Source organism: Copadichromis virginalis, linkage group LG22, assembly GCF_057382275.1.
Source record: "Copadichromis virginalis isolate Kocher_CV1m ecotype Utaka linkage group LG22, C_Virginalis_male_GT1.1, whole genome shotgun sequence".
Lineage (NCBI taxonomy): Eukaryota > Metazoa > Chordata > Actinopteri > Cichliformes > Cichlidae > Copadichromis > Copadichromis virginalis.
The window spans coordinates 20697166-20716824 of NC_140638.1; the positions used below are offsets into that span (position 1 = coordinate 20697166).

The window sequence follows — 19659 nt, forward strand, 5'->3', positions numbered from 1 at the left end:
GAGGTTGATGACTGCTTCCAGTGATGGTGTAGATAATGTTTTTATAACTGCAGGTGTGATGGGCAGATCACTCACACTCAAACTCACACTTTCTGAGAGTGCAGTCGCGCTTACTTCTTCTCATTAAGCCCTGCTAAAGATCTTAACCTTCGCACTCAAACACCCCTCACTCTGGTTGCTTGGCAACATGGTGCTGTGATATGGTGGTGCTGGTGGAGAACATGAAATGCTATAGGTTCATGAGCACGCCTATCTAATTGGCACTGTTAGTCTGTTTGTAGTTAAAGATATATTTATCTGTTTTCTCTTTTTTGAATGATCAGAATATTAACAAAATATTGCGCTTGGGCTAAAAGAATATTAAAGTGGATGTATTCATCTTTATCCAGACTAATTTTCCACCCACATCACATCATGTATATCTGCAGCACTGGGCTTGTTGTACAGATGCACACAAATCAGACAAAATGTATTAGAGCTTGACTGAACTGCTGTTATCACAGCAACTACAAATTGTTGATATCCCTTTGCTTTCCTGCATGCCTGCTAAAAGGATGCTTTGTCACAGACATCATAGACGTACTTCGCTGTTGCAGTTAAAGTTTAAAAAGTCGTCTCTGTATTAATGTGGAAGTCAGTGACACGGTTACGTTGAAGTCTAATCGCTCACCTAGTGTGCACATCAAATATTTCCAAATCTGCTCTGTATATTTCTGTGATTACATCTCAGTACCGTCCCTGTTTTAATCACTTCTTATTTTAATTAACACTTACATAACATGAAAGTGTTTCTTGTGACACAGAAAGTGTTTTCCAGCAGTGTCCTTGGATGATTAGCATAAGCAGACTTTAATTAGATGTAATGTAGAAGACGGCCAGGAATCCGTTTTGCCCATCTCAGTAGCCCATATCTTTATTTCACACTTTTAAAAGTAGGTGCAATAGAGCTAAGGAAATACAGCACAAAGTTTTGTAAAGAATTAATCTAAAAAGGCTATTTTGACCTTCTTTTCATTATTGCTCTCTCTCTGCAGCATATTACCCCGGACAGCTACATTCCCTGCCTGACAGATCTGTGTAAGGCATTGTGGGAGGTGATGCTAAGCTACCACCATACTATGCAGTGGCACGAGGAGCATGACAAACAGGAGACCACACCCACTCCAGGTAAGAGTTTTACCTGTTCCGTCATATCAACTCAGTACAATTTCTCAAATTATACTTTACAAATCTTTTATTATTATTATTATTATTATTATTATTATTCAATTAAATTGAGTTTTATTTATATAGCGCCAAATCACAACAACAGTCGCCTCAAAGCACTTTCTACTGTAAGGTAGAGACCCTACAGTGATACAGAGAAAACAATCAGACCCCAAATGAGCAAGCACTTGGCAACAGTGGGAAGGAAAAACTTCCTTTAAACAGGAAGAAACCTCTGGCAGAACCAGGGACTGAGAGGTGCAGCCATTTGCATGAACAAGTTGGGGGTGAGGGGAAAAGAGACGGCCCATCTCATTCCAGACCATCTCGACCGGGTTTAGGTCAGGTGACTGTGCTGGCCAGGACATCTGACCCGGCACTCCCATCATTCTGCTTCTTGTTCAAATAGACCTTACGCATCCTGGAGGTGTGTTTGGGCTCATTGTCTTATAGAAAAATACACGAGGGTCCAACTAAATGCAAACTGGATGGGATGGCATGTCGCTGCAGGATGCTGTGGTGGCAATGGACTTGGTGAAAATGGGCTCCATTTTTTTTCCCACTGTCAGGGTAGTGCCAGTCTTTCCTTGTTGTTGATTTCCACTTACAATACAGGGAGTGCAGAATTATAAGGCAAATGAGTATTTTGTCCACATCATCCTCTTCATGCATGTTGTCTTACTCCAAGCTGTATAGGCTCGAAAGCCTACTACCAATTAAGCATATTAGGTGATGTGCATCTCTGTAATGAGAAGGGGTGTGGTCTAATGACATCAACACCCTATATCAGGTGTGCATAATTATTAGGCAACGTCCTTTCCTTTGGCAAAACGGGTCAAAAGAAGGACTTGACAGGCTCAGAAAAGTCAAAAATAGTGAGATATCTTGCAGAGGGATGCAGCAGTCTCAAAATTGCAAAGCTTCTGAAGCGTGATCATCGAACAATCAAGCGTTTCATTCAAAATAGTCAACAGGGTCGCAAGAAGCGTGTGGAAAAACCAAGGCGCAAAATAACTGCCCATGAACTGAGAAAAGTCAAGCGTGCAGCTGCCAAGATGCCACTTGCCACCAGTTTGGCCATATTTCAGAGCTGCAACATCACTGGAGTGCCCAAAAGCACAAGGTGTGCAATACTCAGAGACATGGCCAAGGTAAGAAAGGCTGAAAGACGACCACCACTGAACAAGACACACAAGCTGAAACGTCAAGACTGGGCCAAGAAATATCTCAAGACTGGTTTTTCTAAGGTTTTATGGACTGATGAAATGAGAGTGAGTCTTGATGGGCCAGATGGATGGGCCCGTGGCTGGATTGGTAAAGGGCAGAGAGCTCCAGTCCGACTCAGACGCCAGCAAGGTGGAGGTGGAGTACTGGTTTGGGCTGGTATCATCAAAGATGAGCTTGTGGGGCCTTTTTGGGTTGAGGATGGAGTCAAGCTCAACTCCCAGTCCTACTGCCAGTTTCTGGAAGACACCTTCTTCAAGCAGTGGTACAGGAAGAAGTCTGCATCCTTCAAGAAAAACATGATTTTCATGCAGGACAATGCTCCATCACACGCGTCCAAGTACTCCACAGCGTGGCTGGCAAGAAAGGGTATAAAAGAAGAAATACTAATGACATGGCCTCCTTGTTCACCTGATCTGAACCCCATTGAGAACCTGTGGTCCATCATCAAATGTGAGATTTACAAGGAGGGAAAACAGTACACCTCTCTGAACAGTGTCTGGGAGGCTGTGGTTGCTGCTGCACGCAATGTTGATGGTGAACAGATCAAAACACTGACAGAATCCATGGATGGCAGGCTTTTGAGTGTCCTTGCAAAGAAAGGTGGCTATATTGGTCGCTGATTTGTTTTTGTTTTGTTTTTGAATGTCAGAAATGTATATTTGTGAATGTTGAGATGTTATATTGGTTTTACTGGTAAAAATAAATAATTGAAATGGGTATATATTTGTTTTTTGTTAAGTTGCCTAATAATTATGCACAGTAATAGTCACCTGCACACACAGATATCCCCCTAAAATAGCTAAAACTAAAACCAAACTAAAAACTACTTCCAAAAACATTCAGCTTTGATATTAATGAGTTTTTTGGGTTCATTGAGAACATGGTTGTTGTTCAATAATAAAATTATTCCTCAAAAATACAACTTGCCTAATAATTCTGCACTCCCTGTAGGTTTAGCAGATTTCTTCCTTCGAAAAAGGAATGACTGAACCTTGCCCTGTAAAGAGAATGTGAAATGCATGGCAGTGCTTTAGTGCTTTCTTTTTTCAGCCAGTAGCAGAACAATCACTCCTAATTACTCTGTCTCATTCTCTTCTTTTCAGTGGTGCAATGAAATGTGTCATTATAGCTTTACAATTAACCAGTTTTCCAGTAATGCTCAGCAGTTTGATGTATTTTAGTTATGTTGCATTATGAAACTTAAACTAGAACAGTAGTCTGTCTTAATTACTGGAATATGAATTTTATGTACTCATTATTGGATTTACATTATGCAATTAATGTGATCCGGGTGTAAGGATTAGATTCATGCAGAGTTGGTGGACTATGATGCATATGTGACTTTGGGTTTCTTCTGCTTTGTGCTAATACAAACAGGCCTTTTTAGAAGCTGTACAAGGATTTTTTTTTTTTGTGGTAAGACCTGTAACACTGTATTTATAAATTATTAAATGTAAAAAGGCACCCAACTCAAGGGATGAACAGACAACTTAGCAAGAACCTAATTAAAATTGTATTTTATATACTTTCATTGCAGCCTTTCACTTCCTTTGTTGAATCTATAAAAAATGCTGAAGATAACAGTTTGATAGGTATAAAATAGCATTTTTGCACCGTGTTTTTTTTCCCAGAGAGCTATTAGCCGAATATCCCAGTAAAAAGTAAAAGAGGCAAAAAAAACTATCTACAGCCAGCGTTGGAGTCATTACTCAAGATTTTCCTCACCTGGATGATTGTGCACGCATCAAGACACCTGTTACATTACTTTGTCGTTATTCTGTAAAAAGACCTGAAATGCACTGTCACATAATTACCAGCTAACAATATACAACTATAGGCTGCAGTCCTACACACCAACAAAAATCCTAATGAGGACACTTTTGATGCTTTTATTTTTTCTTTTTTTGTTCTATTGACCAGTCCTCAGATAACTGAAGACCTTTTGTAATGCATGTAACAATATAATTGTAACTATCATTTAATTACTGAGAAAACATGGAGAAAAGGTTAAGGTATCAAATTTCATTAGACCAGGAATGAACATAAATGATATGGAGCGTTAAATCCAAATTCAAATCATTGTCAGTATTTTCGTCGGAGGTCAGCTGAGAGGCAAAATGATGGAATTGTGAAGACAGAAATCTGATCCACTGTGGATTTGATTTTTATCAACCATGTAATACCATCTGTGAGGGATCAACCATACTGCATACCTAAATAGGAAAGCGCCCAAGGGAACTTTATCAGTCATAGATTGGCCACCCCAGATTCCAACTTCAATGCTATTGAAGCAATGTATTGTTGCACACTTGGACAAATGACACTTCCAGGCATAGATGAGTTTAGAATCATTTTTCCCAGGGGTCCAGTATCTATTACAATACATTCATCTGTGTCCATTACATGAGTCCCACAGTAGGATCATCTTGACAAAGAAGGAGAAAAGGCAGCCAGGATCCAAAGAAGAGCTTTGAATGTTGTTCAAGAAGCCCGGAAAACTATTCCTGAAGACTATTTAAAGAAATTACTTAAAAAAGCTTTTCTATGAGAGTTCAGGCTGTGTTGTAGAATAAAGGTGGTCACACAAAGTAATGACTTGAACCTTCTGTTTTTGCCGTACTTTACATGCAGTGTCTCTGTATATTTGAACGTTTCAACAAATTGCTGCTTCTGTTGCTCTTTTATCTAGCAAAATACAAAGAAGCTCTATTCTCAAGGCAATTCGTAATTTGTGGTTTAAAAGTTGAATAAAAGTAATAAAGTACACTGGATTTCCAGTTACTGTTACCTGATTACTGTTAATATAATTATCTGAAGAATTTATCGAAAATAAGATGTAAATGAAGACCAGTCATATTAGCCATGCCTATTTATTTTCATCCCCCATATTGTACAGCATTCATTAGGTGAATGAATGAGGGCACAAAAGGATGTCCTAAATGGTTGATGACATGCTATGTTCGCAGGATCCTTCATTAAATGTGGTCGTCCTCAGTGTGGAAAGGACGGGTACCATTTTCCCTTTCCTGAGGCACATCTGTCATGTCACTATTCGATTGACTGTCACCTCCATGTAAAGGTGTCCTTGACCCTGGCTTTGTCCTGGTGGGGTGCGGGGGCAGGTTGTGGGTGGATCGGGTGGGTTGTGAGTAGTAATTTACTGTATAAGCTTTTATCATTTGTCAAAGAGTATTTTGTGGCGATGGTGACCTTCATCTCCCTACCTAACACAATGGATTTGCCGCTGTAGCACACTCCCCGTCGTGTTTGATCAGTTCCGATGGCCACTGGGAGAAGCCGTGGCTCCTTGTGTGGGAGAGCAATTGAGCATGTTGGAATGTACAGAAGCTGCCTTCACACCACATTAATGTTTAATAGCATCTTGGTATATAAACTGAAGTAGGGAGAGTCAATTTGTGTGAAATGTCCTAAGATTACTTCTTTTGGTGCACATTAGAGAACGGAGTGATGGAGTAATCCACAACAACAATGCTATTATGACACAGCATTGCTGTGATGCCTAATATTGTTGCATTGGTGAAACGTTGCAAGGCAGTGATCTAAAATATAACACCATATCTGTTTAACTGCAGGACAGCTTATAACCTAGAAAATGAAAATCCAGGAATTATATATTTATTCTTTCCATTTGTGTGTTATTTGTTATTAATCGGTTCTTAGCTCTGATTAGCTTTTTTCTGCTTTCAAACATTGGCTGAGTTGTGTTTTTCCACTGCAACTTAGTGAAGTTTGTGGTAAATCTAATTGCCATGGAAATCTTTTTAAGCACCTGCATGTTTCAAATAAAAATAATTTCTGGTGGGAGGTTAGATACTATGAATAGATGCCAAGACATTAAGTTTTATTTGTTAGTAAAAAAAACCAAAAACTTTTTATGTCCAGACTGCACTAAACTCTCACTTAGATCATCTTTAATCCTTTAAGATTCATTTGGATTTATTAACCAGGCGTTACAGGCAATTTTTGGCCAGTAATTCATTCTGTTTTTCTCCCTTTCATTTTGTGTTATTTCTCAAATGTATTAAATAAATAAATAAATATATATATTTTTTATCCATGACACACTAATAATCACCCACTGCTTCTTTTAGATTGTGTTTTGCAGGCTACAATGGTAAAACCTTCCGCTTTGGAAAAATGCAAAGGTTGTGCACGTGCTGCTTTTATATGCATCATATTTTTTTAAGAAAACACACAGAGGGGCCGATGCCTCTGCAGGGGTTTGACCTGTGAGTCACTAAGAACTTTGTTACCTGCGCAGACACGAAAGGTCAAACACTGTTTGCCACCTATGGATTCACAAAGGGTTGCTTTCCCTGCTTTCCCTGTTATTTATTTCCTCCTCTTCTGTAGAAGCAATTGTTAAGGTTTTTATTAGTCAGTGTTGGAGGCCTGCCTCCACCCTCACCAGGTTAGCAGCGGGAAACCACACTGACGTGAACTAAGGTGACAACAGCAGCATAATATGAGAAACTCAGAAAACTGGTGGAAAGATGAAAAATTGGGGCAGGATATTATGTCAAACTTAATATAAAGGTTATCAGTTCCAAATTGTTTTGTGAATTATCAGAATAAGTTGCTTTTGCTCTTTAAGCAAAACCATAGATTTTATCTGTACTAGATTGATATCAGATTTTCGGGGTGCATCTTATAACCTGTTTGGTTTTTCTTTTCTTCTTTTAATTTTATTTTTTACTGAGTAAACATAGTCATATCTGATTGTCAGTTAATCAAATGAGATTCTTTAGTTATACACATTTACAGGGAAAATTATGGAGTCACTATTTTTAGTCATTTAAATTAATGAGTTTTCCAGATCAAGTAGAGGAAAAAATTGTTGAAACACTTGAAGCAGAGGAAAATCTCATGCAATCGCTTTCTGAAGAAATGTAAAGCTGTAGTTAAATGAGTGTTTGCAGACCTGAGCAAGCTATTACACGTGGCTAATTGAAACAAGTCATGGCACCAGCAAGAGAGTCGTTTCGTGAAACAGTAGAAAGATTTATCCAAATCTTTAATAAGGAAATTCAATACAGAACATGCAAACAAAGTGAGGGCATCAGGACAGAAAAGAGGAAGCCAAATGAAAACCAGCACGTACAATAAACAGAAGAAAAGAAGGCTACAGAGGGCTAAAGAGCAGCAATTGTAGGCTGTGAATAATGGAAAGGAAGTGATGTTCAGTGATGAATCACCAATCTGCCGTGGATATGCAGCTGGAATGTTTGCTGTTCCTGTGGTGTTCCAGTGAAATGACCACCTAAAGGAAAAATAAAAATAACCCCAATCAACTGTTCCCAGTGGCCATCAGAACTGTGGTTATGTTTTTGGCAGGATTTAGGTGCGTGTCATTCTTTCTGAAGCTATCATTGTTGTAAAGTCTAGTGTTTTGTAGGCAAGTGGATGCTAATTTCAAACTACTAGTTATTACTGCAGTGTTAAAAATGGTGGGGAGGATTGTGTGCTTCTTTTCGTACTTACTCTTTTTGGCACACACCCTGTGGATCTCAGTATTGTGTCATGAATTAGTCACTTACAGTTCCTGCTCTCAATTTTATCAGAGCTCTTAGCTTTCACGACCTCTCTTCTACTTGTCTTCCCCAATTTTTGTCCCCGCCCCCCCCCTCACACTGCCTCACATCCACTGCCGCCCGTGTGCTCATTAAATTGAACCCCGATATGTCAAGTTGCCATGTCACCATGTCTCCTAGGCCTGCGTTCTTTTGTCCTTCAGTGAATGATGCGATGGTGTTTAACAACAGCATCCCAATTAATGACTGAAATTAAAACCAGAGATGGGTATCTGTTAAAAATCGCCAGACTGGATTGTTTGTTTTAAAGCAGCTATTATTATTATTATTATTATTTTTTTTTTTTTTTTTTTTTAATTATTATTATTATTACAATTGTAATGTTATGGATGTAGAATGAAAGTAAGGGCTGTGACGGTAAAATGAAGGGATGGGCTGATGTTAAGGTAAGTAATGAAAATACTTCCAAGAGGCAAGACACGTAGATGAATAAGGCCACACATTTCATATCAGATCAACCCCCCGGGAATTTCTCAGTGTGAAGATTGCAATCAGTTGGTGGGACGAGAAGATAATCATCCATGATAGGCAGGTGCAAAAATATTCTTGCTGACCGGAATTTAAATTAGATCTACGGTTTGGCATAAAAGTTGCATCTCCTTGTCTATTAAATCATTTTGCAGGTCTGGTGCCCAAAGTGAACATCATCAATCCTTGGTAACAGGAGGGGGAGTTTTCACCCTGATGACTATGGAAATGTTTGACCATGTCTGTGATATAAAGCAGTTACAGTGGGGGAAAACAATTATCTCATCCACTGCTGAATTTGTAAGTTTTCTCACTTCCAAAGCAATAAACAGACTCTAATTTTTACGATAGTTTCATTTTAATCGAAAGGTCACTGCCTTCTTTAGACACTCCTTTGTTACCTTGGCTGTATGTTTTGGGTCACTGTGATGCTGGAAGACGCATCCACAAGCCCATCGTCAGTGTTCTCGTCCAAGACGCGTTGAAGTCATCCTGTACCCTTAGCAGGGAAAAACAGCCCCGAAGCATAATGTTCCCACCTCCGTGCTCGACCGTGCTGATGATGTTCTTCGGGTCATGCTCAGCATTTTTCTTCCTACAAACACAGCGACTTGAGTTATGGGAACGATGCGAGTGCTGAGAGATTTCAATTCTTTCTTGGGTTTCTGAGTAACCACACCAACAGTTGTCACCTTCTCACCCAGCTTGATGTTCTTGTAGCTCACTCCAGCCTTGTACAGTCTCGTCCCTGATGTCCTTTGACAGCTCTTTGATCTTGCCAATAGTAGTGGAGAGGTTGATGGAAGACATTGAATCTGTAGACATGGTGCAGCATGGGATGAAATAATTATTTCCTCATGTGTAGTTGGGGTAAGAACAACACGTTTCTTAGTGGTTTGATGCTCTAACATTAATTGCTGGGCATAAAATAAACGTGACAAACCTTTTAGGTCATTAAAGTTGAGGATTTTCATTCTTTAGCTTTACAAGTTTAAAAAAATGTTCATTTTAAACTCAAGATTTAAGCTCTGAATGATCAGGCATCAGTAGTTTTACTAAAATATATTTTTGGACTCATTATTCAGCTAAACCACTTGTTGGAGAATTGTTGTATTTTGGGCATCACTGATCTAAAGATTCTTTACTTTTTGAACTTCTTATCTCTGTAACAAGAAAAAGTACACTCAAAGGCATCGAAGCGTCAGTTCATTGAGGAGTTCCTGTGTTTGTTTTTATTTTCCTTTATGTCTTGGATCCAATTTTTTTTCTTTTGTTCTGTTTTCTTTTAATGTCTTTTCCTGTTTTTTCACTCAGCAGTGACCTAATTCTCCCCTCACAACATCTTGATGTAACTGTCCCTGCTGGCTCTTTCTTTCCTTTTTTGTCATTATATTTATATAATTAGATTTACACAGCATGTGGGCTGTGTAAATCTAATGCAGATTCATGTGTATGGCTTTTTTCTTCATTTTTCTTTTTAAATGGATGCGCTTTTTGTTCCAGCGTTAATATGAAAACACATTCACCACCACAGATTGTTTTCATACGCAGCTTTGTAACGTCACCACATACTTTTCTTTTCTGAGCACATAACGTACACGTACAGTTTTCTCATTTAAAAAATTGCAGGAGATATTTATAGTCGTGCACAGCAGGGCCACTGCACAGATGCTCTGTTTGACAGCAGACGTTTGAGCCAAGCGGAGTTAAATTATGTGTTTGTGTTTCGGTCTGCGGGTCTTTCAGTCATCTTGCTGCATAATTCATGCCTGTTCCCAAATTGAAATTCCATGTTAATCCAATAGGAAGACGATGAAAGGAAAAGGTAATCTATTTGAAAAGGAACCACTGTGATTTTACTTATTCATGTAAATAACACATATATTTATTCGTTTTAATAGAACGTAGTAAAAACAGCCACGGTTTCAAATTCAAGGTCGGGGTATATTAAAGTCCGGGTGAGCCCAAAGAGTTTTTCACTCTTGGATCTGTGTGATGTCGAAGAGAGTGGATTTCCCCTATCTGGTCATCTTATGCATGAAGCTCCGGATGAGGGGCAGATAATCAGCAGAAGCTACCTTAAGAGGAAAGAAACTCAAACAGCTTATTTCAGACAGAAGATGAAAAAGAAACCACCCAAATTAAGATAAATATTTGATTTTTTTTTTTTAATAATCTGCAGATCTACTCTTCTCATGTATAAGAACGAAACTATGAAGCTAAGCAAGAGTCTGAAAGTGTTTAAACTACATATTTACTGTATAAAATGTGAATCTTTAAATCAACTATAAAAAGCTGGGTTTTCCCAATCGTTTGGTTTTATTTTACGTTAGAATAGAATTTAATGTGAAACCGAGAACTGCTCGTTTGTTGACTTACAGGCTAACTGCTCGTGGCTTTCCTAAAAATTCCCTTCAAACATGAGAGCGGCTTGAATTTAATGAAAGCAATTTTCAGCTTAGGGGAAGCATCGCTGCCGTTTCGACACGCTACAGTGTCGTTGCCACATGGTGGTCTGATCTATCTGATCGGGGAGACGAAGAAAAATGCACACAGAAAGAGAGGGTACTGACCTGATAATTGAGAAACTAGCATATCTGATGGTGTGACAGTGAACAGGGATCCAGGCCTGTATTAAGCTGTCATCCAGCTTTGTTCTCCTTGCTTCTAGGCTGCTGTCACTCTTCGCTCTCTGTTGGGAGTAACACGATCTACACTCTTGACAGATGCTGACTGTCAGCCACTACAGAAAGTCTCCCACTCTTTAGCTGACAATGAAGGACTTTTGACACCACCGTGTTCCCTTTCATATTAAAATACACCGATGGATTTTAATCTTTCATTTAACATAATTACCTTTTTGTGCTGGGAGTGGATTGCGATCCAGTCTTCATTGTGCAAATGCGCGTTAAAATTGCTAAATGATGCAGAGTCTTTGACTCTGAAATGACAGCCAAGCCAGAAGGTAAAGGAGGTGGATCTGAATAGAGAATTTTAATTGGTCACTGTGTGTGTGTGTGTGTGTTTTCGTTTTTAATTCAACTGTATGCCTTTTTGACTACCTGCAGAGGATGCTGCTGCCGCCGAGTCCGATGAGCTGGCCGTGGACCGCAGTTATGTGAAGAAGAAGTTGGAGCATGGACTGACACGAATCTGGCAGGTTTGTTGAAAAGTCTGCACCACCGTTTAAAAAACAAAGTTTTTCTGAAGCATTTCTCTTCCATTAAATTTATATTTCATTTTTTATTTTTTATTTTAATTTCTGAGCCACTTGGAGCTGCCTTATCACAGGTTCTCCTCCCACAAATCACTGTGTCACTATTATTTCTCTCCACAGGATGTCCAGTTGAAAGTGAAGGCCTACATCCTGGGGACAGACATGTCGAACTTCAAATACGACGATTTCATAGTGGTACTGGATGTCATCAGCAGGTACGCCTCAGGTTTAGTGCAGACAGCTCATGCTTGTATCCAATAATTGGCCCTCATTATCTTGCTATTGCTGTCCCTTCCTCTTTGTGTGCCCCCCCCCACACACACACACACACCTCTCATCCTTTTTTTTAAGTTTTAGACTCACACTCATTCATTCTTATGCTTCCAATAATGGCAACTGTTTTTTGTTAACTATAAAGGTAATTTCTCCAAACCCGTTTCTCCAACTCCCCCTTTTTCCTAGTGTACTAAGAAGAATCATGGATATTTTTTTGGGCCTTTTTCAGTGGGGTACAGTGAAGAGTTACAGGGAAACAGAGCGTGAGAGGAGAAGACGTGTGGCAAAGGGCCGCGGGTCAGATTTAAACCCAGGTATACGGCATATGGGTGCCTGCTCTTCCCGGTGAGCTAAACCAGCGCTCAAGAATCAGAGATGTGGCTCTACAATGTGTTAATGGTGGTGTTTCCTAAATCTAGCAGTGGTATCGCAGTTACTCATCAAGTGATTGTGACGTTTTTTGCATTACGCAAGTTCTTTGTTTAGCTCCGCAGAAAAAATATATCATTGATTCATCAAGAACGATCCCCTCACATCATAGGAGAGAGACAGAAAATACGAAGCAGACTACAAAGATCATTATAAGTTAGGAAACATAAAACTAAAACTAGATCTGGAAAAACCTTTTTGTGAAACGTTTAAAAAGATTATATTAAATGGATGTGAATATAAAGGAAAGTAATGGAAAAAATAGTGGGTGTTCATATCAAATAGACAGGACATGTGTTTAGCTTTAGTCTTTTTCACTTTGGTCAAATTGGTTAACTCAGTCAGTCTGAGGAGGCTTTTTTGGATTTTCACCCCTCAGTCGTAAAAGGCTGGTGGGCTATAGTCGTCACCCTGCTGGGCGGGCGAACAGCGTGGACACAAAATAACTAATAATGAAAACTACAGAATAACTCTGGGGTCTGCAGTGTTTTGCGGCTTCTTCAGACTTTTTTGCGTGAAAAGTAACAACAGTGACATGAAACCACACACATGGTGCCTACACGTTAACCCTGCCCTAAAACTACCCCAGCACCTCTAAACACAACATCCAAAGAAAAAGCAAAAAGTGAAAGATTCCACCAACCCAGAGCTCAAGTTACTGTGTGCCAGTTCTGCATCAGAAATGCTGTTTCTGCAAGTGTTTACTGTGAGCTGATGGGTTGTTTTAGCGTTCTTATCGCTGTAAAAGCTCTTTGCTATGGCTTTCAGAAACGTTGTTAAAAGAAATATCATGTGCACGTCTTCCTGATTAGGATATGTAGAGTTGCTGTCATTGCATATCAGACACTGTTATCAAGTAAGACTGAAGTACTGTTAAGAATACAGGGAGTGCAGAATTATTAGGCAAATGAGTATTTTGTCCACATCATCCTCTTCATGCATGTTGTCTTACTCCAAGCTGTATAGGCTCGAAAGCCTACTACCAATTAAGCATATTAGGTGATGTGCATCTCTGTAATGAGAAGGGGTGTGGTCTAATGACATCAACACCCTATATCAGGTGTGCATAATTATTAGGCAACTTCCTTTCCTTTGGCAAAATGGGTCAAAAGAAGGACTTGACAGGCTCAGAAAAGTCAAAAATAGTGAGATATCTTGCAGAGGGATGCAGCAGTCTCAAAACTGCAAAGCTTCTGAAGCGTGATCATCGAACAATCAAGCGTTTCATTCAAAATAGTCAACAGGGTCGCAAGAAGCATGTGGAAAAACTAAGGCGCAAAATAACTGCCCATGAACTGAGAAAAGTCAAGCGTGCAGCTGCCAAGATGCCACTTGCCACCAGTTTGGCCATATTTCAGAGCTGCAACATCACTGGAGTGCCCAAAAGCACAAGGTGTGCAATACTCAGAGACATGGCCAAGGTAAGAAAGGCTGAAAGACGACCACCACTGAACAAGACACACAAGCTGAAACGTCAAGACTGGGCCAAGAAATATCTCAAGACTGGTTTTTCTAAGGTTTTATGGACTGATGAAATGAGAGTGAGTCTTGATGGGCCAGATGGATGGGCTCGTGGCTGGATTGGTAAAGGGCAGAGAGCTCCAGTCCGACTCAGACGCCAGCAAGGTGGAGGTGGAGTACTGGTTTGGGCTGGTATCATCAAAGATGAGCTTGTGGGGCCTTTTCGGGTTGAGGATGGAGTCAAGCTCAACTCCCAGTCCTACTGCCAGTTTCTGGAAGACACCTTCTTCAAGCAGTGGTACAGGAAGAAGTCTGCATCCTTCAAGAAAAACATGATTTTCATGCAGGACAATGCTCCATCACACGCGTCCAAGTACTCCACAGCGTGGCTGGCAAGAAAGGGTATAAAAGAAGAAAAACTAATGACATGGCTACCTTGTTCACCTGATCTGAACCCCATTGAGAACCTGTGGTCCATCATCAAATGTGAGATTTACAAGGAGGGAAAACAGTACACCTCTCTGAACAGTGTCTGGGAGGCTGTGGTTGCTGCTGCACGCAATGTTGATGGTGAACAGATCAAAACACTGACAGAATCCATGAATGGCAGGCTTTTGAGTGTCCTTGCAAAGAAAGGTGGCTATATTGGTCGCTGATTTGTTTTTGTTTTGTTTTTGAATGTCAGAAATGTATATTTGTGAATGTTGAGATGTTATATTGGTGTCACTGGTGAAAATAAATAATTGAAATGGGTATATATTTGTTTTTTGTTAAGTTGCCTAATAATTATGCACAGTAATAGTCACCTGCACACACAGATATCCCCCTAAAATAGCTAAAACTAAAACCAAACTAAAAACTACTTCCAAAAACATTCAGCTTTGATATTAATGAGTTTTTTGGGTTCATTGAGAACATGGTTGTTGTTCAATAATAAAATTATTCCTCAAAAATACAACTTGCCTAATACTTCTGCACTCCCTGTAGATTAACACATTCTTTACTTAAGGGAATAACCGGGTATAGAAATGCATGTGAAACACTGCAGTGAAACGTGTGTGATGTTTTTGCTCCAGTATCATTTCTTCAGTATCTCCTCTATAAACACCTTTATTCTTGTAAAAACAACAAAATAAAATAAGGTTAAGAGTTTTTTTTTTTTATCATAGACATAACAGTACCAGTTACAATGAGTATATGCTTGCATACTTGAAATCAAATGTTTTGTAAAGTACAAATGGGGAATATTATTTGAACTGGGTGCTTTAACGGAAAATTCTGTGGTTCCACTTCTTTAGCCTCGCGCTCTCTCTTGACTCGCATGTTACAGAGTTACCAGAGCAGACATGTGTACAATGTGTCAGAGCCTCTGCTGGCTCAGCTGTCAGTCACACACACACACACACACACACACACACACACACACACACAGCAGTAATCCTCCTGTGGCTTTGATACGCTAAAGGCTGTTTTTGATATTGGAAAACCCGAAGCCATGACTCCTGCAGTGAGAGATCCCAGCACCTTAGTGCTCTCTTATCATGTTAGACTTACCTTAGGTTTGTCAGCTGCCTCTAATGTAATGAGTGGCAATTGTTTTTTTGTTTTTTTTTTTATTAAACAAATTAACCAACAACTGGCTTAATCATGATATTCCTGACCTGCAGTTGTGGCATCTCTCTGCACACCTAGCTATAAGTGAAGTTATTTCAAAGCTCTAACCTCAAAGGTTGGCTTCAGTGGTTCATTAGGCAGCTGGTTTGTCCTCTCATTATAGACTTCATCTGATAAGATACCTACTGTAAATGAGCCATCTCATCCCTGCAGCTATCGATAAAGCTGTTGTGTTCATTGCATCTCTCGAGCCAACACGGGCTGCAGAATGCCAGTTTGTCTTAGTGCAGTCTCTTCAAACAGGAGGTTTGTTTTAACACTTCCACTCTGTCTCTGTCTTTGTCTCTAGCTCTCCTTACTTTATCTTCCTTCCCTCCTGCCACACTTTTGGATTTGTGATCAGTTTTTCCCGCCAACCTTCTCTTTCAGGTTGATGCAGGTGGGTGAGGAGTTTTGTGGCAGTAAGTCTGAGGTCCTGCAGGAGTCTATCAAACGCCAGAGTGTCAACTACTTTAAAAACTACCACAGGTAAGAAACGTCTGGGGCTTCTGTTTGATCATCATCCGAACCATGTGAAAGTTATGGCAAATGTTGGTCAAGTCTTTCAAAGCTAAACATGATGGAAAGTAGATGAAACCATTTCTTAGAAAGCAGGATATCGTTATGTAAGAGAAACCTTTGCACACGGCGATAACCACTTGCTGCCTCCAACATGCTCTATCCCAGGCGTAACCCTCTTCGGAGCTAGATGTGTAATTACATGCCAACACTCACTGAGCTGGAAGCACATTTACATCCTGATTACATAACCTCCTGCCAAATTCATAAATATGTATAGTTTCACGCAGAAGGCTCCACATCATCTGAGGTGATTTGCATTGATCAGTGTTAAGGTTACCTGTCAAGAATCGTTGATAACGCGCTTAAATATGATTCCTCTTATAAGCGTCAGTCCTGTGACACAAATCGGGTACAGCTTTGGGTTACAGGTGGTGACATGGAGGTGTGAACATGTAACGAAAAAGCAGAAAGAGGTCAAAGAAACCCAGAGATGAAGAAGACTCGACCAAACACACACACACACCTTTACACCGTGCCATTCAGAGTGCTTTATATTTACCCTATAGCAAAGTATGTCTATGTTTCTCCGTCTGGTTCCTGCGGTAACACACCCGGTCATCAGCGGGGGTGTACTGTCAGCCTCTGGATGCAAAGCACAGACTGACATTGTCAGAGTTCAGGCATAATAAATATTTTAGAACTCCAGCATTGTTGATATCCGCATGGGGTTTTCTTTGTTTTGTTTTGTTTTTTTCGTGCTGAGCGATTGAACTAGTCTCAAGGTTTTAATGTCCTCTGATTCACAGTGGATTGAATTAAAGAAATTCAGTTGTCGAGTGGACGAGTGTACAGTATTACAGTGAATATTCGACACTGTCTTTTGTGTTTTTTTACTTTCATACTTTAAACGCCTTAAAGAAAAGAAACAAGCAGCACTGCTGTGTTTGAAATGAACACCGCACTGACATTTCACACCGAAGGAAGGATACTGAGCTAGCGGGTGAGCACCTGGGGTGGCTGCTGTGAGCTGTGATCACAGTTAGCATTGAATCGTGTTGCAAACAGCACACACAGAACTTTTCCTTCACACTTCGCATTAGTGACCTTTGCAGGCTTTATTGATGTCATTGTGTTTAAATTGGGAGCTGCTTGACTATACGGGGTTGAATTAGGTGATTAATGGACAGATGTTAATGCTTTCTGTGTCTTTCACTTTTTCTTCTTCTTGACCTTTTCCTCAGCACTGTGCTCATTCCCTTTTCTCTTTTCGCAACCCCTCAGGGCCCGACTAGAGGAGCTGAGGATGTTTCTGGAAAATGAGACGTGGGAACTGTGTCCAGTCAAGTCTAACTTTAACATAGCCCAGCTCCATGTGAGTAAGAGACACAGCACTGAGGCGAAAAGGTGAAGGGAGGGTGATTTCATTTATTCCACGGTGTCACTCACTGCTGTGAAATTTGCATGAGGATGTGAAACGCTGAATCTGCTCAGTGACGTGTGCGCGCGTGCAACCGGGTGCAAGTGCGTAAAGTTCACTGCTCATTATAAAACACAGATGAAGATCAAACGGCTGCTGTCCCTTATGGGATGTATGTTAGACAGTTTTTCTCACACTCATGAGCCACAGTTAAAAAATACAACCTTTCCTATGGACTGCACATCCATCTCTGAATCTCCTATTCCACCACATCCTATTGGATTAAAATCTGGAGGCCGTCTCTGTACAATGAACTCAATGTCACATTCAGGAAACCAGTTTGAGATGATTTGAGATGGCAGGTTAACCTGCTGGAAGCAGCCATCAGACGATGGGTACGCTGTTCATAAAGGGATGGAAATGGTCAGCAGGAATACTCAGGTAACACTGTGGCATTTAACAATGCTGAAGAAATTCCAAGATTAAGTAGAAGAAAACATTTTGCGATCTGAGTGTACAGCTCGTTGCACTTCAAAGCAACACTGATGAATGGAAAGGAACGTAAAGAAAATGAGTGCAGTGAACTCGAGTATTTTTTCATCTTTATCTTTTTTCCTTCATCTCTGTTTTGCTTGTACGCACAAAACGATAAATAAGCATACCAAAGAACCCTCCTAATAAATGGACTTGCATGGGAATTTTACATGCCTTTATCACTTTACTATGCAGGCAATGTATTACTTGGCCTTCACTACAGTATGATTTAAGCGTGCGTAGTGGAATTCCTCACAGACGTCCTGTACAGATGGTGATTTAGCTTTTGTTGTGATGCAGCCGCTTAAAACCAAGTGGTCAAAGGTACTGTGTACAAGTGACGTGTTAATTGGAGTTCTTGGCTCTGTTTTCTTTTAAATTACCTCTAACTTTATTCATTTTAAAAGTCTCATAGACTTTTTGTAGGATACTCTGATCAGTAACAATTCCCTGTGCGTCCCTGTGTCCCATCTTCTCCGATCCAGGAGTTTAAGTTTATGGGTCAGTGTCGCTCGCCTTCGGTGTCCCCGAGTAGGCAGGCCGCGTCTTTGAGCAGCTCGGCCCAGGAGGAGCTGTCCCTGTTCCAGCAGTACCAGCGAGAGGGAAACCCCTTTGAGATGCACATGGAGCACAAGGAAGAGGAGACGGAGGATGTGCTGGCATCCAATGGGGTAGGTGTTAGGAAACACACTCCATCTTGTAAAAAAAGTTAAGAATAAGTCGTGTCTGTTGAAAGTTGAAATCTGTTATAATACTGCAGTATTTTTAGGAATATGGTCATTTTGGAAAAAGTCACAAGTTAGAATTGAAACACAGAACTAGATTTGATTATAGAGCGTGCGTTTCCACCAGCTAGATAAACCCACTTACATAAGTATGCCTAATTAAGCCTGCCTATAGAGTCAAACTTCAGACGAGTTCATAAGGAGGTGAACTGATTTGAGAAATAATCAGCGTCCCTTAAGCTCTCATCACCAGGGTCATAACAAGTGTTTATTAGGGGTTTGAGGGCAGCCGTGCAAAACGTGCCATAGTCATTACAGGGCTTTGACACACTGTCTGACAAGTAATGTTAGCCATTCAATAGAAAATAAACTTGTACTTGGCTAATGATTAACCCAAGAAAAGAGTTTCATGTAATGCAGCTGTTTTTTTTTTTTCTTTGAGTTTGTTAGTGTCCAGGCCTCCGGTATAGGAATCCTTTTAATTTCTTAATACATTTTCGGGAACTGTGTTTTGTGTTAAATATAAATTAAAAGCACTTTGCTTTTAATTTAAGTAGTGTCCCTTTTAGGAAATAACAACTATTGCCTCATGCTACAGAGGCTACTCATCTGCTCCTCCTATGGAAAACAATATTTCTCTTTCAGATTTCAGAGGTCCCCCCACACCTTTGGCTTTACTTTATGATGACATATCAACATATCTGTATAAGCCCTTGGTGTTTGGCTGTTCATAAGTGTGTAATCCTTTATATATGATGCTTGTGTTCCCTTGGCATGTAGAAAATATTGCCTTATTTCAGTAAGGTATAATCTGAACTCTCTTGTGAGAGGTGAATACATTTTGTGCCCTCCCAGCAGTATGTGAGGTATTTGAAGTGTTTATTTGTTGCTTTGTGGGTAATTTAATCACAG

At 40.1% G+C, this 19659-nt stretch overlaps 1 protein-coding gene across 2 annotated transcripts in view; it reads left to right on the plus strand.

Annotated features, from left to right (window-relative positions):
- vps50 (VPS50 EARP/GARPII complex subunit) overlaps nt 1–19659 on the plus strand; it is a 122195-nt gene that overhangs the window by 58422 nt on the left and 44114 nt on the right. For both annotated transcript variants that reach the window (XM_085446784.1, XM_085446786.1), the window contains exons 13-18: nt 1035–1167; nt 11582–11673; nt 11851–11945; nt 15940–16038; nt 17353–17443; nt 18508–18693. In XM_085446784.1, the coding sequence (XP_085302910.1) occupies nt 1035–1167; nt 11582–11673; nt 11851–11945; nt 15940–16038; nt 17353–17443; nt 18508–18693 (696 nt within the window). The remainder of the gene's footprint in view (nt 1–1034; nt 1168–11581; nt 11674–11850; nt 11946–15939; nt 16039–17352; nt 17444–18507; nt 18694–19659) is intronic.